Raw genomic sequence first — 23,271 nt, 5'->3', positions numbered from 1 at the left:
ACACTACGGAAAGGAAAACGGGAAGGAGGAGGGGGTGATAGGCAGGTGAGAAGAGGTCAGAGTGGGGAAAAGAGGAAAGGAGGGATTTTTTACTGGAAGGAGAAATCGATGTTCATACCATCAAGTTGGAGGCCACCCAGACAGAATATAAAGTGTTGCTCCTTCACCCTGAGGGTAGCCTCCTTTGGCACAAGAGGATGCCATGGACTAACATGTCAGAATGGAAACTAACCCTTCATCAGAATATATGACAAAGCAAATCTTGCCCCTCCTTCAAGCTCAGCACTAAAGTTGGTACAAACCACAGCTCTAATCATACAGAATGTCTTGCAGGCACCCCTGAGAATTAAACATCTCAGGCACCTCACTGTCCAGTTTACTGATCACCTTGTAGATGCTCTTTTTCCAAGAAGGGTCTGAGTCTTTGCCCAATTTGACTGCGTTAAAAAACTCCCGCAAAGTCACTTCAGCAACTTCCAGAAACTCCCGAGGGATCTGAGAAAAGAAAAGAAAGTTACTGCTCTCTCGAAGCTGCGCAGTAACTAAAATGCTTCCGCGCACACAGCCTTTGTCGCCACGCAGCTGGAATTTTTAAAATACAATGTTAATGCGAATACAGAGGCACCTCTTTCTCCCTATTAGGATTACCAGGTGAAACACAAAGTCTTTGGGGTAACTGCAAGTCTGCACCTTTACTATTGCTTTGCTCACACTTGAGTGCTCAGTGGTTGGTGCCAAAGTTTTTTTTTCCAGTGGGGGGAGGGGGGAGCTGCGGGGGGAAATTTGGGGTTCTAGCATTTGACTGTCGTTTGGGGCACTCTCTGTTTTTGTGGATGTTTGCGAAGAAAAAACATCTCAGGGTGTACATTGTATACATTTCTCTGACATTAAATTCGACCTTTGAACCTTTAATATAATTTTGAAAAAATGCTAATATATTTTGAAATCTATGTTAGTATATTTGTGAAATACCCTGCAATTAATTATGTTAATGATATAATTCTAAAATTTTCTCAATAATTAATGTACCACAACCTTTTGCATTGAAACATTTTAGAGCTTCAATAAACACAGAATGGAAATCAGTAGTTCATTTTTAATAAACCGTTAGACTGCTAAACATATAACCATATAACGATTACAGCACGGAAACAGGCCATCTTGGCCCTTCTAGTCTGTGCCGAACGCTTACTCTCACCTAGTCCCACCAACCTGCACTCAGCCCATAACCCTCCATTCCTTTCCTGTCCATATACCTATCCAATTTTACTTTAAATGACAATATCGAACCTGCCTCTACCACTTCTACTGGAAGCTCGTTCCACACAGCTACTACTCTCTGAGTAAAGAAGTTCCCCCTCGTACTACCCCTAAACTTTTGCCCTTTAAACTTATTAAACACTGACACCTTTCTAAATATTTATAGTATGCTTATTACAAATTTAAAGTGCCACACACAAAATGCTGGTGGACTGCAGCAGGTCAGACAGCATCTATAGGAAGAAGCACTGTCGACGTTTCGGGCCGAGACCCTTCGTCAGGAAGTGCCGCACAGTTTTCAGGCCGTGTAAAAATTTCCTGCTCAGAGCAATGGTTGGTCCACACAGTTGTTAAAAAATTTAGAGGAAATGTTGCTGCTGAATCAGGTTCAACCTTCTGCCTCAATGCACTGTGTAATGATTTGATCTGTATGAACAATATGCAAGACAGGCTTTTCATTGTATAATACACCAACACCAATACAAATGCAGAATAGAAATAGGCTCTTCAGCCTACCAAGTGTATGCCAATTCTCAAGCACACATTGAATCTAAGTCTACTTTATACTCCCTGTATTCCCTTCACTTCCTCAGATTATACCAGTTATCTACACACATAGAACAGTACAGCACTGGATCAGGCCTTTTGCCCCACAGTGTTGTGCCAAACCAATTAAATTAATAATCAAGGGGTAAAACTAGTCTCTCCTGCCTACGAAATATCCATATCCGTCCATTTTCCTCTCATTCTTGTGCCTATCTAAAGATCTCTTAAAGGTCCCTAACATTTTTGCCTCTGCCACCCACCACGCTCTATGCAAAAAACTTGCCCTTCACATCTCCTTTGAAATTGCCCCCACTCACCTGAAATGCCCTCTGGTATTAGACATTTCAACCCTGGAGAGAAAGATACTGTCTACTTACTTTATTTATGCCTCTCAATCTTATAAAACCTCAGCCTCTGCCACTCCAGGGAAAACCTCTAGATGGCGCATGCCCTCTAATCCAGACAGCATCCTGGTAAACTTCTGCACCCTCTCCAAAGTCGACATCCTTCCTATACAGGGATGACCAGACTGTATGCAATACACGTACTTCAGATGCAACCTAACTAGAGTTTTATAAAGCTGCAGCATAACTTCCTGACTTTTAAACTCAGTGCCTCGACTAATAAAGGGACACATGCCGTATGCCTTCCTAACCACCCTATCAACCTGTGTAGCCGCTTTCACATTCACAAGTTACAATTGCTAATTCTACCAACCCACACTGACCTGGGAAGTGGGAGGAAACCAGCGGATTCTGGGGGAACCCCACGTGGTCAGAGTCTCTGTCGCTATCTGTATGCAAACTCCAAACAGACAGCGCTGCAGGTCAGGACTGAATCTGAGCCACTGGAGCTGTCAAGCCGTGGTCCACCAGCTTTGCCATGATCCCATGTGCAGAGCTGACTGCTCAAACTTATGTCTAGGATATTTTTTTGTACAATAAGGACCTTTAGGATCTCTTTGTAGACATCAACACATATTCGTAATTCCAATACAAAAACACTAAAATTTCATGTCTCTTTGCTAGTTTCCAGAATTGCTTTGCAGCCAATGAAGTGTTTTTCTAAAGTGCTAGAAGACCATCTCCCAATTTGTGCATGACAAGCTCCCACACCATGATCAGATGTTGTTTGAAGCTCTAGATTCGGTTGAGATTCCAAGGATAACTCTTTCATTCCTCTTTAAAAATAGCACTTAAATTTTCTTAACTTACTACAGCACAGAAGGAAGCCATTCTGCCCATCAAGTCTGTACTGGCTCCTAGCGCAGCAATCCCATCAGCTCTATACAACCCTCCTCATCTCCATGTATCCTTGCTACCTGATGGTCTCCCACATGCCTCTCTACTTTATGATTCTTTCTCCACTTATCTGCACTAAGCATAATTTATAATTAACCTATGAATGCATCTACCTGAGAGAGTAGACTAGTTGCAGTGGTCCTCAGATTAGCGTCTCATCCAACAGATGACACTACAAACACTTCAGTGCTCCCCCAGTCCTGCCTGAAACTATCCGCCTGCATTTTGTTGCTTATGTATCTAGGGTGGGGCTTTTTCGACGTACCTTTCTCTTCCGTATGTTTGGTGGACTGAAGATTAGTTTTACTTCTAACATATACATCGAAACATGTCACTTGCATCAACGACCAAGGCAGTCTGAGGATGTTGTGGAGTGGAAAAGAGCTACTTGCCAATCTACGCATATTGGAGATGCTCATTGTGTTCTCTGCCCTTGCCACCCCATCTCCACTCCAACACTTTATTGTATACTCTTCATGGCCAGTTTATTAGGTTTAGGAGTGGAACACAGTGTGATCTTCTGCTGCTGTAGCCTATCCACTTTAAGGTTCAATGTGTTGTGCATTCAGAGATGATCTTCTTCTCACCAATGTTGTATCATGTGGTTCTTTGGGTTACTGTCAGCTTCCTGTCAGCTTGAACCAGTCTGGCCTTTCTTCTCTGAGCTCGCTCATTAACAAGGCATTTTTGCCCACAGAACTGCTGCTCACTCAAAGTTTTTTTGCACCATTCTCTGTAAACTTTAGACCGTTGTGCATGAAAACCCCAGCAGATTAATGGTTTCTGAGATACTCAAACCACTCCCAAACTATCATTCCATAATCAAAGTCACTTAGATTACAGTTCTTCTGCATTCTGAACCTCTTGACCATGTCTACATGCTTTTATGGATTGAGTTCCTGCCACATGATTGTCTGATTAGATATTTGCATTAATGAACAGGCATATGGTATACCTAATGAAGTAGCCACTGCGTGCATATTCAAGGGACATAGGCTTCACAGGCTGCGCCATCACTTAATTTTCCGCCTCTAACTGCCCTTGAGAAGGTGACAGTGAGGAACTGAAGAACTGCAATCCTTGAGATGTGGGTGTACCCACAAAGCTGTTAGGGATGGGTCCCCACAATTTTGAACCAGCAACGGTGAAGGAACAGCAAATTATTTCAGAAAAGTCAGGACAATGAGTGTTTTGGAGGACAACTTTCAGGTCGGGTTATAAAGATGTTGCTATCCTTGTTCTTCTGGCTGTTAAAGGTCATGGGTGGTAGAGACAGATACATTAGAGACATTTAGGAAACTCTTACATAGACACATTGATAAGAGAAGAATGGAGGGCTATGTAGGAGGGAAGAGTAGATTGGTCTTAGAGTAGATTGTAAGGTCAGCACAGCATTGTGGAGCAAAAGGCCTGTACTGTGCTGTAGTGTTCTACGTTCTGTGTGTGGAAGGAGCTATCTATAGAGTCAAAGTGAGTTCCTGCCATACAACCGCTGCATATCAACTCTGTGTATCAACGGAATGAGTGAATGGGTGTGGCTGGGTGCTCATCAGCAGGCTGTTGCATCCTGTACCGTGCCGAGCTTTTGAGTATTGTTGAAGCTGCACGCGGACATGCCGAACACAAATAGATTTGATAGAGTCCTAGAACAGTAGAGCACAGAAACAAGCTCTCCGGCCCATCTAGTCCATGCCTATTTATTAATCTGCCTTAGTCCCATCTATGTACACCCGGACCACAGCCCTCCATACCCCTCCCACCCATATACCTATCCATATTTCTCTTAAATGTTGAAATTGAACCCACATCCACCACTTCTGCTGTCAGCTCGTTCCAAACTTGCACTACTCTTTAACACCCTTACACCCTTAACCCATGACCTCTAGTTCTAGTCTCACCCAACCTCTGTGGAAAGAAAGCCTGCTTGCATTTACATTATCTATACCCTCATAATTTTGTATACCTCTATCGAATCTCCCTTCTCCATAACTCTGACCCTCACATTCTGGCAACATCCAGACAGATAGATAGATAGATTTTTGCATTGGAGGGGAATTAGGTAGGTAGAGCTGAGTCCACAGCTAGAACTGTCATGATCTTATTGTATGGTGGAGCAGGCTTGATGGGCCAGATGGCCTATTCCTGCTATTTCTTACATCTTATGACACTGGATTCATTCTAACATGTGCAGACGGCGTTTGTTGCGAAAAGCTGTCCGCCCTTTGTTCTTACAAAGCAGTGCCTGGGAATGGAATGTCTTAGCCCTGAGCTAAAACAAACACGCCTAATCTGTGCCTGCAATCTTCCCACTCTAAGAATGCACGGAATCATTTCTCAGCATCTGGTGCCAACCCTTATTTCAGCCGCACTCAGGCATGTGGATCTGTTAATCCCAGGTTGTTTTAGTGTGATTGTGTGGCTTCCGATTCCCACACTTGACTCAGTGAGTGCATCACAGCAAATTATGAGCTACCGGCCTGAAGCCAGTGAGCGGGACATCCAATGCAAACCCTGTGACACACAGTGGTGGTGGTGGTGGGGAGAATGCGGGAGATAGCTGGCATTAAGTGGGTGGGGGTTTAACCAAATCCCTCACTCCCCGGGACATGCTCTCTTCTCACTGCTGCCATCTGGAAGGAGATTCAGGACCCACAGCATCAGGTTTTATCCCTCAGCCACCAAGCTCTTGAACCAGAGAGGACAACCTCACTCACCCCAACACTGAACTTTTTCTACAACCTATGGACTCACATTCAAGGACTCTACATCTCATGTTTTCATTGCTTATTTATTTATATTATTATTTTTATTTTCTTTTTCTCTTTGTATTTACTGTGAATGCCTGCAAGAAAATGAATCTCAGGGTTGTATACAGCAACATATACATACTTAGATAATAAATTTTCTTTGACCTTGGAACTTTGATACCTCTAAACAGCAAGACAATAAATACCTACATTAAGGTTCCAGAGTGAGTTTGTGCTATAGGTGGAACAGTGGGTCATTCTCCATGTTTCAGATCTTGGCATTGGAATTGGTTTATTATTGCCACATGTACTGAGATACAGTGAAAAGCTTGTTTTGCATACTGTTTTTCCAGTTCAGATCATTACACGGTGCACTGAGAGAGAGTAAGATGAAGCAATAACAAAGCAGAGTGAAGTTCAAAAAATACAAATAAAGTGCAAGCTCATAATGAGGTAGACTGTGAGGTCAATAGTTCATCTCATCATACTAGAAGACCGTTCAATACAGTGGGATAGAAGCTGTCTTTGAGCCTGATGGTACATGCTTTCAGGCTTTTGCATCGTCTACCCAATGGGGGAGAGGAGAAATATTTAGTTATTTTTAGAGATACAACATTGTAACGGGAGCTTCCAGCTCAACAAGTCCACACCACCCAATTAAACCCATGTGACCAATTGACCTACTAACGCCTACGCGATTGGAATGTGGGGAAAAAAACAGAGCACCTGGTGGAAACACACTCAGTCACAGGAGAACGTACAAATTCCTTACAGACTTATTAACGACGGGAATTAACGAATGTCCAGGGTGGCTGGGCTTTTGATTATGCTGGCTGCCTTACTCTGGCGATGAGTCCATAAAAGGGAGGCTTAACTCAAGCAATTGTCATACACATGGACAACGCCTTTTGTGGAGAATGACAAGAAGATGCCAAGGTGGGTGGGGGAGAGGGTGAGCTGTGGAGGCCAAGTCTTTATGTGTATTTAAGGTTGAAGTTGATAGATTCATGATTGGCCAGGGCATGAAGGGATATGCGGAGAAGGCAGGAGGTTGGGGCTGAGAGGAAAATTGGATCAGCCATGATGAAATGGCGGAGTAGACTCAATGGGCCAAATGGCCTCATTCTATGTCTCCTATGTCTTACGGTCTTATGGAATCCAGTTGGTGCGGTCTTTCTTTGGTTATTTTTCTATGGATTTATTGAATATGCCCACAAGAAAATGAATCTCAGTTGTATATAGTGATATACAGTATATGTACTTTGATAATAAATTTACTTTGAACTTTGAATCGAAAGGTTCAGTTCGTGGAGTGGCTAGAGCCCTTTTATCTACCAGAACGAAGGCAAAGGAGTGACACCTGTGAAACTGTTTGAGGATGTAACTGGGAAAAGAAATGCACACTTGTCATCAGGAAGATCAAAACCAAAAGGGATAGATATGTGATATTTAACATGGCAGGAATCAAAGGATCAAACAGGAAAATGGACTTGAGAATCAGCTGTAATTTTATTAAAATGCATAGCAGGCCTGAAGGACCAGATGGCCACTTCATTCCTAAGTTAATAATTCCAAACAGGAAACCCAACAGAATGTGATAAGAATATAGAGCTCACTACTTCATAAGTAGTTACATCTGTTGAAGACACACTTGGAATGCTCTGTACTGCTTTGATCTCCTTTACCTAAGGAAGGATGTGGCAGCATTGGAGTTAGTACAGAAGACAGTTACCAGGGAGACCTGGCTTGAAAGGATTGCTCTATCAAGAGAGCCAAGTAGCACCTTTCAGACACTTCCTTTTACTTGCCCTCTTAGAAAGGACCCCACTTGGGACCATCGGAAAATTGTCAATGACACCATCATTTATCTCATCAACTCTAGAGAAATCCCATCCACTGGCACACTGCACTGCTCATTTCTACCTCCTCCCTTCTTCCAACATTGATGCCACTCTCACCCACATCTCCTCCATTTCCCAGACATCTGCACTCACATCATCTTCCCGCCACCTTAAAAGTGATGGTGTTCCTCTTGTCCTTACCTACCACCCCATGAGCCTCTGTATCCAGCTCATCATTCTCTGCAACTTCACCATCTTTAACAGGATCCTACCAGCAAACACATCTTTACCCTCCTCCCATGTTTCATGTTCTGTAGGGATCACTCCTTCCATGATTCCTCAAGACCATAAGATATAGGAGCAGAATTAGGCCATTTGGCCCATTGAGTCTGCTTTGCCATTTCATCATGGCTGCTCCAAAACTACTTGTTCCTCAATCTATCTTCATATGGTCTGCAAACTTTTCAAAAAGCAATCCATTCTGTTATCCAAATCATTGATATATAATGTAAAAAGAATGAGACCCAACACAGACCCCTGTGGAACACCACTAGTCACCAGCAGCCAGCAGGAAAAGGCTCCCTTCATTCCCACTCTTTTCCTCCTGTCAATCAGCTGCTGCTTCATCCATGCTAGAATCTTTCCTGTAGTACCATGGCCTTGTAGCTTGTTAAGCAGCCTCATGTGTGGCACCTTGTCAAAGGATTTCTGAAAATCCAAGTACACAACATCAACCAAATCTTTTTCTATTCTGCTTGTTATTTCTTTAAAAAATTCCAACGGATTTGTCAGGCAAGATTTTCCCTTGACTACGGCCTATTTTATCATGTGCTTCTAAGACCTCATTCTTAATAATCAACTCCAACATCTTCCCAACCACTGAGGTCAGACTAATTGGCCTATAGTTTCCTTTCTTCTGCCTCTCTCCTTTCTTGAAGGATGAAGTGATGTTTGCAATTTTCCATTCTTCCGGAACCATTCCAGAGTCCAGTAATTTGTGAAAGATCATTACTAATGCCTCCATAATCTCTTCAGCCACCTCTTTCAGAACTCTGGGATGTACACCATCTGGTCCAGGTAACTTACCTACCTTCAGACCTCTTAGTTTCCCAAGAACCTTCTCTCCAGTAATGGTAACTTCACACACTTCATGCCCCCTGACACCTGGAACTTTCAACACACTGCTTGTGTCTTACATGGTGAAGACTGATGCAAAATACTTGTTCAGTTCATCCGCCATTTTGTTGTCCCCCATTACTACCTCTCCAGCATTGTTTTCCAGCAGTTCAAATTCCACTCTCGCCTCTCTTTTACACTTTACTTTTCTGAAGAAACTTTTGGTACGCTCTTTAATATAATTGATTTGCTTTCTTTTGTCTTCCATCTTTACCTTCTTAATGACTGTTTTAGTTGCCTTCTGTTGGTTTTTAAAAGCTTCCCAGTTTTCTAACTTCTCACTAATTTTTGCTCAATTATGTGCTATCTCTTTTAGAAACATAGAAAACCTACAGCACAGTACTTCGGCCCACAAAGCTGTGCCAAATGTGTGCTTACTTTAGAAATTACCTAGGGTTACCCGTAGCTGTCTATTTTTCTAAGCTCCATGTACATATTCAGGGGTCTCTTAAAAGACCCTATCATATCCACCTCCACTACTATTGCCGGCAGCTCATTCCATACCACTCTCTGTATAAAAAAATTACCCCTGACATCTCCTCTATACTTACTTCCAAGCACCTTAAAACTATGCCCTCTCTTTTGTTTTTACGTTGGCTTTGATTTCTCTTGCTTTACCACAGTTATGTCATCTTCCCTGTAGAAAACTTCTTCCTCTTTGGGATTTATATATCTTGTGCCTTCTGAATTGATTCCAGAAATTCCAGCCATTGCTGCTCTGCTGTCATCCCTGCTAGTTTTCTTTTCCAATCAATTCTGGCCAACTCCTCTCTCATGTCTCTGTAATTCTCTTCACTCCACTGTAATACTGATACATCTGACTTTAGCTTCTCCTTCTCAAATTTCAGGGTAAATTTGATCATATTATGATCACTTTCCCTAAGTGTTCTTTTACCTTTCAGCTCTCTAATCAATTCCTATTCATTACACAGCACCCAATCCAGAATAGCTGATCCTCTGGTGGGCTCAACCACGAGCTGCTCCAAAGTGCCATCTCGTAGGCACTTCGGAAATTTCCCCCTCCTGTAATCTAGCACCAACCTGATTTTCCCAATCTACCTGCACATTGAAGTCCCCCATGACTATTGTAACATTGCCCTTTTGGCATGCATTTTCTATCTCCCATTGTAATTTGTAGGTCACATCCTTACTACCGTTTGAGGGTCTGTATACAACTCCCATCAAGGTCTTTTCACCCTTGCAAATCCTTAGCTCTATCCACAGTGATTCAACACCTTTTTACCCTATGTCACCTCTTTCTAATGATTTGATTTCATTTTTTATCAACAGAGCATTGCCACCCGCTCTACCTGCCTGCCTATTCTTTCGATAAAATGTGTATCCTTGGACATTAAGCTGCCAGCTATAACCTTTCAGCCATGATTCAGTGATGCCTACATCATTATATCTGCTAATCTGCAACTGTGCTGCAAGTTCATCTACCTTATTCCATGTACTTTGTGCATTCAGATACAACACCTTCAGTCCTGTATTCACCCTTTTCGATTTTGACTGCCTTTTACATTGTAACATCCTGTGGACTGCAATTTTGCCTTATCAACAGCCTCTCCTTACTACACATTGCCTCTGTTTGTAAACCAGCTACCTCATCCTCTGCACTACTATTTGCCTTTCCTACAATACTTCCTGCATTGAAATGTAGGCAGCTCAGGACACTAGGCACAGCATGCTCAACCTTTTGATTCCTAAATTTGTTTGATGTCTTACCAATATCTGCCTCCACATCTTCTCCACTAAGTGTTCTGGCACTCTGGTTCCCATTCCCTGCAACTGTAAGTTCAAACCCCATCATACAGCATTAACAAACAAGCTAGGATATTAGTCCCCCTCCATTTCAGGAGCAAATCATCCCTTCTGTAGAGGTCCCAATGATCCAAAAACCATATGCCCTCCCTCCTACGGCAACTCCTTAGCCATGCATTGGACTGTATAATCTTCTTAGTTCTAGCTTCACTGGCACATGGCATGGGTAGCAGTCCTGAGATCACAACCCTGGAGGTCCTGCCCTTTAACTTAACACCTAACTCCCCGAACTCCCTATGCAGAACCTTGTCACTCATCCTATCCGTGTCATTAGGTACCTACATTGACCACGACTTCTGGCTGTTCACCCTCCCACTTAAGAATGCTGAGGACTTGACCCGAGATATCCCGGACGCTGACACCCTGGCGTCTCAATCTGGGGAACTCGTTCTCTCCCGAAGAACCTCCTGTCTGTTCCCTTAACTAACGGATCTCCTAACACCACACCATGCCTCTTCTCCTCTTTTTCCTTCTGAGTCACAGAGGCAGACTCATAGCCAGAGACGTGACCACTGTGACCCTCATCTGTTAGGTTATCTCCATGCCCGACAGTATCCAAAGTGATAAATCTGTTGTTGAGGGGAATGGCCACAGGGGTACTCTGCACTAGCTCCTTAATCCCTTTCTCTTTCCTGACTGTCACTCAGTTCCCTGTGTCCTACATCTTGGGTGTAACTACCTCTCTATACGCCCGATCATCGGGGTCTCTCTTCCCGCCATCACGGACATTTACACTACACGCTGCATCCGAAAAGGAAACAGCATTATGAAGGACCCCATGCACCCCTCATACAATCTCTTCTCCCTCCTGCCATCTGGGAAAAGGCTCCAAAGCATTCGAGCTCTCACGACCAGACTATATAACAGTTTCTTCCCCCAAGCTATCAGACTCCTCAATACCCAGAGCCTGGACTGACACCTTGCCTTATTGTCCTGTTTATTATTTATTGTAATGCCTGCACTGTTTTTGTGCAGTTTATGTAGTCCTGTGTAGGTCTGTAGTCTAGTGTAGCTTTTTCTGTGTTTTTTTTTTACGTAGTTCAGTCTAGTTTTTTGTACTGTGTCATGTAACACCATGGTCCTGAAAAACGTTGTCTCGTTTTTACTATGTACTGTACCAGCAGTTATGGTCGAAATGACAATAAAAGTGACTTGACTTGACTTGACTATCACCCCCTCAGCCTCCTGAATGATCTGGAGCTCATCCAGTTCCAGCTTCAGCTCCTTAATGTGGTTTGTTAGAAGCTGCAGCTGGATGGTCTTTTCACAGTTGTAGTGATCAGGGACACGGGTGGTCTCCCTGCCTTCCCACATCCCGTGAGAGAAGCATTTCACTACCCTGACTGACATCCCTACTGTCCCTAGCTGCACAGATATAAAGAGAACAAAAAAAACGTGAGTTTTCCTTTCCTTTGCCTCCTCTGAGTGAAGCCTCTCTTTGTGGAAGCCTCGAAGAGCTAAAGCCTCAAGATCACCACTCTGACTATGCCCACTCAGTCGATAGCCGCTGCGCTTGCCCCATCTTCCTTTAATTTGCTCTTACTAATCAATCCCAGATGCCAATTGGTCATTATTCATTTTCTTGTCCAGTCGTCCCTCCCCATTTATCTCCTTCCTGGCACATATCCCTACAAGCAATAGAAATGCTACACCTGCCCACTCACTTCCTCTTTCACCTTCATTCAGGACCCCAGCCAATCCTTCCAGGAAAGGCAACACTTCAGCTGCAAATCTGTTGGGGTCATTTATTGTATCTGGTGCTCCTGATGAAGCCTCCTTGACGTTCGTGATGTAAATTGAGGGACCACTTTGTCAAGCACTTCCACTCCATCCACCAAAAGCAGAGCTCCCAGGTGGTCAACCATTTTAATTCCAATCCCCATTCCCATTCCGACACATCTGTCCATGTCTTCTATCACGATGAAGCCACTCTCAGGGTGGAGGTGCAAAACCTCATATTTCGTCTAGGTAGCCTTCCACCTGATAGCATGAACATTGATTTTTCCTTCCCGTAATTTTTTGTTCCCTCCCCTTCTCTCTTCTTCTGCTCCTCACCTGGCCTCTTATCTCTTCTCCTTGTCTGTATATAATTAACCCCTGGTGCCTTCCTTCTTCCCTTTCTCCTATGGTCCAGTCTCCTGTCAGATTTTTTTCTCCATTCACCTGGCTTCACCTGTCGCCTTTTAGCTATCCCAACCTTTTTATTCCAGCATATTTCCCTTCCTTTCTAGTCCTGAAGAAGGGTCTGGGCCCAAAACATCATCTCTCTCACTCCTCTCCATAAATGCTGCCTGACTGCTACGATCCTCCAGCATTTTATGTGTGTAAAAGAGTCTAAAACACAGGTCAAGTCTATATTTTCTGGAGTTTAGAAAAATGAATGGTGATCTTATTGAAGCATATAAGAGAGCATGACAGAATAGATGTTGAGATGTTTTCCCTCGTGAGAGAACCTTGAACAAGGTGACAGGGTTTAAAGATAAGAGGCTGGTCATTTTTAGTAATTGCTCTTTCTTGAACAGTCTTTTTTAAGAAATTCATTACAATACTGTGGAAGTTTGGTTACTGCTTTGAGTGATATTTTTGTGTATATTTTCTGACTTAAGGATGTCTGTAAATACTGCTTGATGGCCTGTAATCCTCACGTGTTTGCCAACCTCTTTGAATGCATGTATGCTATTTGCAAGTGTCAAGAGAGGGGGACTAATTTTGCTATTTTATCATTTGCTAAATTGTCATTTGCACCTATGGGTGTCATTCATTCACAACATGAGATGGGCTTGGATGTTGATGGGCTGAGATGAAGGGCGGTGGGGCTTATGTGGAATGCATAGATCAGTGACCCATCTCTGTGCTACACGTTAATGCAATGTGAGATATTGTTCTTCCCCGCTCACCATCCTTCATCCATTGACTGCTGTTTTCGGGGTTCTTCACTGAGGAAGTGAACAGTGTAATGGAATAACTAGGCAGTGGAGTGGGGTGATGGGGAAACATGTAGAACACAACACAGTACAGGCCCTTCGGCCCACTCTGACAGCATCCTCAGCAGTGCATTCCAGGCACTAATTGATCTCTGTGTAGAAACCTGCCTCAGACATTTCCCCCCAGATCTCTTCCACTCACCTTAAACAGGTGTCCTCTGGCATTGAGCCCTGAGGAAAAGGTACCGATTGGCCTGTCAATCTCACCCTCCTTCACTACGAAGAGAAAAGCCCTGGCTTGCTCAACCTTTCCTCATCAGACATGATTTCTACTTACGGGTTATAATTTTCCAGACAGTGTAAATAAAGACAGAAATGCTAAAAGTAAAAGACTGACCTGAAAGTCGTTGGCCTTGTTGTAGTGTCCGTTGAGAGCTCGGTAAAGGTCAGAGTCCCTCGTCACCTTTAGGTCATTGGCATCGGTCAAGCCATCGTTTACAGCCTGCCGAGCAAACTTCTCCATCTGGATGTAGTAAAATTCACGGAAGTTGCTGAACCATTTAATAAGTTGAGAAGTGATGCATCTGTTAAACTGGTAGTGGAAAAAATATATAAAAACTGTTAGTTATTAAATTTGGGTCCGCTGTGCAGTGGAATACATCCTTTTTTTTATTAAACATGTAGTATTGAAGTTAACAAAGTTATACTGTGAATATTATATATCCAGTAAACTTCCCGATAATCTTGATTATTTCCTTCTTAGCAACACACACAAAATGCTGGAGGAACTCAGCAGGCCAGGCAGCATCTATGAGAAAAGGTACAGCTGACTCTCGGTCCGAAGCGTCGACTTGTACTATTTTTCATAAATGCTGCCTGGCCTGCTGAGTCCCTCCAGCATTTTGTGTGTGTTGCTTTAATTTCCACCATCTGCAGATTTTCTCTTGTTTGTTATTTCTTACTTCTCTTGAATGGTCAGGAGATGAAAGTATACGGGGAGAAGGCAGGAGAGTGAGCCTGCCAGGGAAATGGATCAGCCCTGATGAAATGGCAGAGCAGACTCAATGGGCCAAATGGCCTAATTCTGCTCCTATATCTTATGGTCTTATATTGAAGGGCAGGGAAGTATTGAAGAAACAGTTCAGCACTAATCTTTTTGAACAGCAAAGCAGAATCAAGGGTTTTCAGTTACAAGTTCAAGTTTATTGTCATTCTACCATATACATGTATACAGCCAAATGAAACAACATTCCTCCGGATCAAGGTGCACAACACAGTACATATATCTCACACACAACACATAAAATAGTATCATCACAAATAACATTTCTTAAGGTTGTCATAGCCCGATGGGGTGGGAGCAGTGTAATGGGGTTAAGCTCCCACTACCTATTAAATGCTCCCAATAGCGAGCGTTTTGAATAGCCTGTCAACAAGTCCAGCTCCTGGCCTTCGCACGTGGCTGAGTTACTATCCCCAGCTGAACTATTTCTACTGACAGGAGAATGGCAAAGGCAGGTTACTGGCCCCTTAGAACCAGTTCCTTTGGGAATATGGGGCTCATCAGACATGGTTGGCAGCTCATCTAGGAGAAGAGAAACTTTGATTTCAAACCTTTGCTGCCTTGCAACTATACACACTCACAGACAAAGCTTTGGGATTAAACCTCGAGGAAATATCCTGAGCTGGGGTCCCTAAAGCAGTCCTACATTAAGTTCAACGCTGACCAGCAACTCCTGTGATGTGCTGGTTCCAAACTGTATCGGTCTCTGCCGTTCCTTTGGGTTCATTGGCTGCGTGCAGAGGTGGAGCTTGTTCCATGGGCAACAGCTTGCTCTCCATATCACGTAGACAGCTGGGACACAACATCCGTGGCTGAGCCTGACCAATGGAGGGCCATAGCCATAACAAATAATAAGGTGTATTTACAACACAAGTTATAAACAGCATAACATTATTGACGCTTCATACATGATGGCAGGGAGTTCAGTAGCCTCATGACTTGAGGGAAGAAACTGTTTCCCATTTTAACAGTCTTTGTCCTAATGTTACACTACCTCCTGCTTGATGGTTGAAAGAGCCACTTCTCCTATTTATTATGTGGATAGATATCTGATCTCTTTATCGTTGGTTGTATCGGGGCTTTCTGTAGTGTTTGTGGATAACACCCTGATGCAAATTGCATGTGATTTATCTCTTAGATATGGTTATTTTGATACTATTTCATATGCAAATATTACATGTAGTTGGTGCATTACCCTCCTCCAAGTTTCTGGGAATACGTGAATTTTTTGAAAAGGACCTTAGCCTGAGTCTGAGCTAAGCCAAGTAAATACTTTTACTGGGGTGGTTTAAACTTCATTGAGCCAACATCATCAATAAGCACATTTGCATAACATCTACCCTAGTATCTATGCTGGTCTAAAACAACCCAAACTCAGATTACAAGTAATTGACCGCTCTGGGTTCTATGGATGGGTCACACATTAATTGTTTTCTCTGCTCTGGAAAGGAAGCTATAGGTGTGACTCTCCGCAGAGATTGGGCAGTTTTGTTGAGAATCAGATTGCTAGCTTTCTCCAAGATGTTGTTGCCCTGATGACCATCCATTACTTCTCAGCACCCTATCCCAACAGGCTCATAAGGATGAAACCATTCCTGTGAATTTTAAAGGAGTAGCTCAAGGATATCATTGTCTTTAGAGCTCAATTTGCTTTAAATCAGGTGGACCTTATGAAAATGTACTTTACTTGTGGTAACAAAATGACATTTTTGTCTGTAACAAAATGGAATCTACAATGTACCAGAATGCTTTGCTAAAAGTGTTTATGCAATATTATGCCAATGGAACCTGAGTCCTTGACAGACTGCAAACCAACAGATGCATTACTGGAAGTAACAAAATGTCATTTTGTTACTACAAGTAAAGTACATTTTCATAAGGTCCACCTGATTAAGCAGATGTACTGAATGCATCCTGCCCTTGAACTGAGGTGCAGTAGCTAACACTTGTGCATAAAGGAGTGACTATGCTGTTGGTTTTAAACTATTACTGGCTCTTGTGCGGTGCTAGTCTTCCCTTGCTGCAAGGAAAATAAACACACTTATGTTTGTTCCACTCTGAGTTAATTGTTGTTAGCAAAAAGGTGCTTGACAACCTGCATATTTTTAAACACATCCCCTGGCTGCAGCTCACATTTACTGCATGGGTTAAATCTGGTGCCAGAGACTTGTTCTGTTATATGTGAGTCTATTGTGCAACACAGACTTGTGCAGGTTTCCCCGTTCTCAGGCCCACTAAGCCATTAATCTTAGTGCAATTACAGTGGTGCCATTGAAACGAACAGCTGCAAGCAGAAGGGCTAGAAGATATTTTAATTTGAATCAAGGCAGTAAGTTTTTTTTAACTTCAGTGAATGTTTTTAGGACACGAGATTTTGCAGATGCGGCAAATTACAGCAACACACGCAAAATACTGGAGGAACACGGCAGGACAGGCAGCATCTATGGATGGGAAAGTAAGAGTAAACATTTCAGGCTGAGACTCAAGCCCTGATGAAGAGTCTCAGCCCAAAATGCCAACTCTTTATTCCTTTCCATAGATGCTGCCTGGCCTGCTGAGTTCTCCAGCATTTTTTACGTGTTACTCTGGAAGTTCTTAGCATTTTTTAAATCATACTTTTATTTATGAGTTTATTTGGGTCTTTACGAAGTTTTGTGAACATTCCAGTGTGAGTCCAGTGTATATTTTATATCGTGTATGTTGTCCTGAAGATTTTCATTGTACCTGCAGCTCACTGTGGTTATGTACATGTTGATAAACCCAAGTTGACTTGTCTTATGCCAATGTCTTAGGAATGAAGAGAAGAGGGAACACATTCTGAAACTCTCCATCAAACTTTAACTTACAACAAAGCTGTAAGTGAAAGTGTGCCTTGCTGCACTGGGCTGCTTCAGTTACTTACAGCCACCTCAGCAGCCAAAGCCAGGGCTACATTAGCAGAGTCCAAGGTCAAGCATCTGACAAGCTCAGGTCAACAGAAGGGCTGCCTCATTGCATCAACGTGATGTGAAACGTGTTTGATTGCATGATTCTAGTTCCTTCGTCTGGGTCTAATTGGCAACCTCATAAGCAAAGTCTGCTTTGTGGTTTAATTTTATCGTAAACTAAGTTTACCTCAGAATACAGTACTACAAGTCTGTACCAATATTACTGCTACAAAAATAAATTCTTTCACATTTTAAAAATATACATATCACACTAGAGTGTACAAAGTGACCCACTGCCTTATAGTACGTCTTATCAGTTATGGGTATTACAGCCACTTACCAGCACTGGACAATAGCATGTGGTGGCTACACAGCACAGGGTGAGTGAGTGTTGTGGGCTGTGGTTGTCACCGATACAGGCTCATGCAAAATAAATAGTTGGTGGACTGTGAGAGTCTGAGGGCTTCTGAATCAAATAGCACAAAGTCATTTTGTTCCGTTAACTCCGCAGTCGGGATGGATTCCAGAGCACTCTTTGCTTTTCTGCATGCTTTCCCTGAATTTGCCCTTCAGTGAAAATTGATCTTGAGACATTTTCAGAAGAGGAAGTGTTTAAACAATAGAACTCTTGCCCCTTCTCCCCCGGGAATGCGGACATATGCAAGGTGCCTTGTAAAAATGACCATGGAATCAAAGGCTCAGAGAGTGAACATGTCTCCAACTGATGGTAGGCATCACTGGCAGTCTTACTTGAGAGAAACCATTAGATGCTTGGACCACTGAGCTCCTTCTCCCACCAGGCCCATTACAGAAACACCCTCACGGCTTGCAGACATGCTTTTCTGAGTTCTGGGTTTGACAATAGACAATAGGTGCAGGAGTAGGCCATTCGGTCCTTCTAGCTAGCACCGCCATTCACTGTGATCATGGCTGATCATACACAATCAGTGCCCCGTTCCTGCCCTCTCCCCATATCCCTTGACCCCGCTATCTATAAGAGCTCTATCCAACTCTCTCTTGAATGCATCCAGAGACTTGACCTCCACTGCCTTCTGGGGCAGAGCATTCCACATATCCACCACTCTCTGGATGAAAAAGTTTTTCCTCATCTCTGTTCTAAATGGCCTACCCCTTATTCTTAAACTGTGGCCTCTAGTTCTGGACTCACCCATCAGCGGGAACATGCTTCCTGCCTCCAGCGTGTCCAATCCCTTAATAATCTTATATGTTTCAATCAGATCCCCTCTCATCCTTCTAAATTCCAGTGTATACAAGCCCAGTCGCTCCAAACTTTCAACATATGACAGTCCCGCCATTCCGGGATTAACCTTGTGAACCTACGCTGCACTCCCTCAATAGCAAGAATGTCCTTCCTCAAATTTGGAGACCAAAACTGCACACAATACTCCAGGTGGGGTCTCACCAGGGCCCTGTACAGCTGCAGAAGGACCTCTTTACTCCTATACTCAATTCCTCTTGTTATAAAGGATCCTCCTCTGAGCAGTCAGCCACAAAAACCTGGCCTGATGCTCCAGCACTGAGGGATGCTGTCATTTAGAAGTGATTACCGTGCTTTTACGTAGGTGAATGCACGGTGAGAAAATAGAAGTACACATAGAGAAGGTGAGCTAGTATAGTGAGAGGAAACATGTGTACTGGATTCCTATTTTCACATATACTGAGATACAGTAAAAAGCTTTTTGTTTATGTGCCATTCGGATGGAGCATCCCATATGTTTGTACATCAAGGTAATAAAAAGGAAAGACAGCATGCCAAATATAGTGCAACTGTTACTGAGAAAGCATGGTGCAAGGCCCACATTGAGGTAGACTGGGAGATCAAAAACTCATCTTTTAGTGTTTAAGAGATGATTTCAACACTATCAATTAAAATAATTGTAAGACCATAAGACATAAGAGTAGAGTTAGGCCATTCGGTCCATTGCATCGGCTCCACTATTCCATCATGGCTGACTTATTATCCTTCTCAACCCCATTCTCCTGCCTTCTCTCCCTTTGATCTTTGACACCCTGATTAATCAAGAACCTATCAACGCCTGCTTTAAATATACTCAGTGACATGGCCTCCACCTTAAAATGGTCGTGTTGTGCTGTAATATTTGGGCACAATGGTTTCCGTCTTTACAACAGTTCTAAAGTACATCAGTATCTGAAAAGTGCTTTGAGACAAAGCAACATTCCAAAAAACGCTGTAGATAGGAAAGCCTTTTTATTCTAACAAGACTTTGGTTGGGATGCTAATAGAGCAGAAAAAGACTTCTGATATAGCTTTGGCTACCTCAGAACACCCCCAAATGCTTAATTCTAAGAAAATATGTTTTGAAGTTAAAAAAAAAGCATGCTGGAAATTCTCAACATATCAAGCAGCATCTGTGGGAAAGGAAAAGAGTCAACATTTCAGATCTGCAACCTTTCATCAGAACTGAGGAAAAAGAGAGATTCAATTTAGTTATAGTAGAGAGAAGGAGTGGGTGGAATATGTAGAATTAATGTGATAGGATGAGTCAAAATGGCTTGATGACTGTAGTTATTAGCAGATTAAGGCTCCGGCCTGTGTAATGGTGGGACCTGGCAAGCAGGAAGATGGAACTTGTAGGATAAAGAAAGAAAAACTGAGCTGACATAAGACCATAAGATATTGCAGCAGAATTAGGGCATTTGAGCCATCACATCTGCTCCACCATTCCATCATGGCTGATCCAATTTTCCTCTCAGCCCTCATTTCCTGCCTTTTCTATGTATCGTTTCATGCCACTGCTTTAAATATACTGTATATAAAGACTTGGCCTCCACAGCTGTACCGTAGATTCCACAGATTCACCACTCTCTGGCAAAACAATTCCCTCCTTATCTCCATTCTAAAAGGACATCCTCCTACTCTGGGTTATGTCCACTGGTCTTAGACTCTCCCACCATAGGAAACATTCTCTCCACATCCACTCTATCAAGGCCTTTCACCATTTAATAGGTTTCAATGAAGTCATCCCTCATTTCTGAATTCTAGTGAATATAAACCCACAGCCATCAAACGCTCTTCATGTGAGAAGCCATTCAATCCTGGAATCGTTTCATGAACCTCCTTTGAACCCTCTCAAGTTTCAACACATCCTTTCTCAGATAAGGGCCCAAAACTGCTCACAATACTTCAAGTAAGGCCTCATCAGTGCCTTATAAAGTCTCAACATTACATCCTTGCTTTAATATTCAAGTCCTCTTGAAATGAATGCTAACATTGCATTTCCCTTCCTCACCACAGACTCAAACTGCAAGTTATCCTTTAGGGAATCCTGCACAAAAATTCCCAAGTCCTTTTACACCTCAGTTCTTTTTCGTATTTTCTTTCAATTTAGAAAATAGTTAACCCTTTCATTTCTTCTACCAAAGTGCATTACCATACACTTCCCAAAACTGTACTCCATCTCCCATTTCTTTGCCCATTCTCCTAATCTGTCTAACTCCTTCTGTAGCCTCTCTGCTTCCTCAAAAACTATGTTCCCCTCCACCTATCTTCATATGGCCTGCAAACTTTGCAACAAAGCCATCAATTCCATCATCCAAATCATTGGCATATAATGTAAAAAAGAATCAGTGCCAACACAGACCCCTGTGGAACACCACTAGTCACCAGCAGCCAACCAGAGAAGGCTCCCTTTATTCCCACTCTTTGCATCCTGCCAATCAGCCACTGCTTTATCCATGCTAGAATCTTTCCTGTAATACTATGTGCTCATAACGTGTTAAGCAGCCTTATGTGTGACACCTTGTCAAAGGACTTCTAAAAATCAAAGAATACAACATCAACCAATTCTCCTTTGTGTAGCCTGCTTGTTATTTCTTCAAAGAATTCCAACAGATTTGTCAGGCAAGACTTCCCTTGAGGAAACCATGGTGACTACGGCCTATTTTATCATGTGCCTCAAAGAACTTTGAGACCTCACCCTTAGTAACCGAATCCAACATCTTCCCAACCACTGAGATCAGACTAACTAGCCTATAGTTTCCCGTCTTCTGCCTCTCTCCCTTCTTGAATAGTGGACTGACATTTACAATATTCCAGTCTTCCAGAACCATTCCAGAATCTAGTGATTCTTGAAAAGTCATTACTAATGCCTCCATGATCTCTTCAGCCACCTCTTTTTGAACACTGGTCTGTACACAATAAAGTCAAAGTGACTTATCTACCTTCAGACCTTCGAGTTCCCAAGAACTTCTCACTAGTTTGCTGACTCCCATTACTACCTCTCCAGCATCATTTTCCAGTGGTCCAGTGGTCTAAAATCCACTCTTGCCTTTCTTTAACACTTTATGTTTCTGAAGAAACTTTTGGTATCCTCTTTAATATTATTGGCTAGCTTACTTTCATTCCACCTTTTCATTCTTAATGACTTTTTAGTTGCCTTCTGTTGGCTTTTAAAAGCTTCCCAATCCTCTAATTTCCTGCTAATTTTTGCACTGCTTTGTGCCCTTCTTTGACTTTATGTTGGCTTTGACTTCTCTTGCTCTTTCCTTTCAAATACTTCTTCCTCTTTGGGATGTATATATCCAGTGCCTTCTGAAATTCCTGAAACTCCAGCCTTTGCTGTGCTGCCATCATACCTGCCAGTGTTCTTTTTCAATCAATTCTGGCTAACTCCTCTCTCATGCCTCGTAATTCCCTTACTCCACTGTAATATTGATACATCTGACTTTAGCTTCGCCTTCTCAGATTTCAGGGTGAATTCGATCATATTATGATCACTTTCCCCTCAGGGTTCTTTTATCTTAAGCTCTCTCATCAATTCTGGTTCATTGACATGTTGAAAAAGAAGCAGAAAAGGGAAAATAGTGGAACCTCTCAGCAAGTCAGGCTGTATTCATTGGAAGAGAAAGACTTAATATTTCAGATGAGGGGCTTTTTATCAGACTGGGAAAGTTAAATTGGTAAATTGGTTTATTATTGTTACACATACTAAGATACAGTGAATAAATTATCTTGGATGCCATCCATATAGATCAATTCATTAACATAGTACAAGGTAGAATAAAAAGGGTGCTACACTGGTGTAGTGGTGAGCGTGAATCTTTTACATCTGGGAGCATTCTGGAGTTTGAAGTTCAGTGAGAGGGGGTACGTCCTCCCCACGGAAAGCATTTGTTTTTCCTGAGTGCACTAGTCTCCACCCAAAGTCCAAAGATGTACCAGGTAGGTTAATTGGTCATTGTAAATTCTTCATGATGATGTTATGATTAATCAGGTTTGTCAGGGGTGCTGGAGCGCTGTTGCTCGAAGGGCCTACTCCACTCTGTATCAATGAATCAATCAATAAATATGTAATGCCATGGTTAAGATTTCTACAGCTATGCTGTGAGTTATTTTATTTTAACAGTTTCCTGTAAAAGCATTGTACCCTGCTGGAAAGAGTGTTTTGGCTTCGGCTAAAGATAAGGAGCCATGATGTCCAACTCCGGAATGCTGTGTCAGCCAGTTGTAACTTTTGGCCCAGTGGATGATTGAGCAGAGCTGCACGGGATCAGATTTGGGTCTCTTGGCTGGAGCTGCAGAGAGGGGTATAAGAGAAGATGCTGCAGAATGCTGTTGGAATGAGACTCCCCCTTGCAAGAGGTGCTTTGTGCAGATGAACGGCTCCAAGGAGGAAGGGCC

The 23,271-nt window shown here is 42.7% G+C and overlaps 1 protein-coding gene across 2 annotated transcripts in view; it reads right to left on the bottom strand.

Annotated features, from left to right (window-relative positions):
* Window positions 1-309: 309 nt before the first annotated feature.
* The window catches only part of prox2 (prospero homeobox 2), a 79,924-nt gene continuing 56,962 nt past the window's right edge, over window positions 310-23,271 (bottom strand). For both annotated transcript variants that reach the window (XM_073039241.1, XM_073039243.1), the window contains 2 exons: window positions 14,017-14,211; window positions 310-495 (listed from right to left, as the gene is read on the bottom strand). In XM_073039241.1, coding sequence (XP_072895342.1) covers window positions 310-495; window positions 14,017-14,211 — 381 coding nt within the window. The remainder of the gene's footprint in view (window positions 496-14,016; window positions 14,212-23,271) is intronic.

The sequence above is a fragment of the Hemitrygon akajei genome, chromosome 3, assembly GCF_048418815.1.
Source record: "Hemitrygon akajei chromosome 3, sHemAka1.3, whole genome shotgun sequence".
NCBI classification, from domain to species: Eukaryota; Metazoa; Chordata; class Chondrichthyes; order Myliobatiformes; family Dasyatidae; genus Hemitrygon; species Hemitrygon akajei.
The sequence above is the reverse complement of the archived record's forward strand: the minus strand, read 5'-3'. Positions and strand labels throughout refer to the sequence as shown.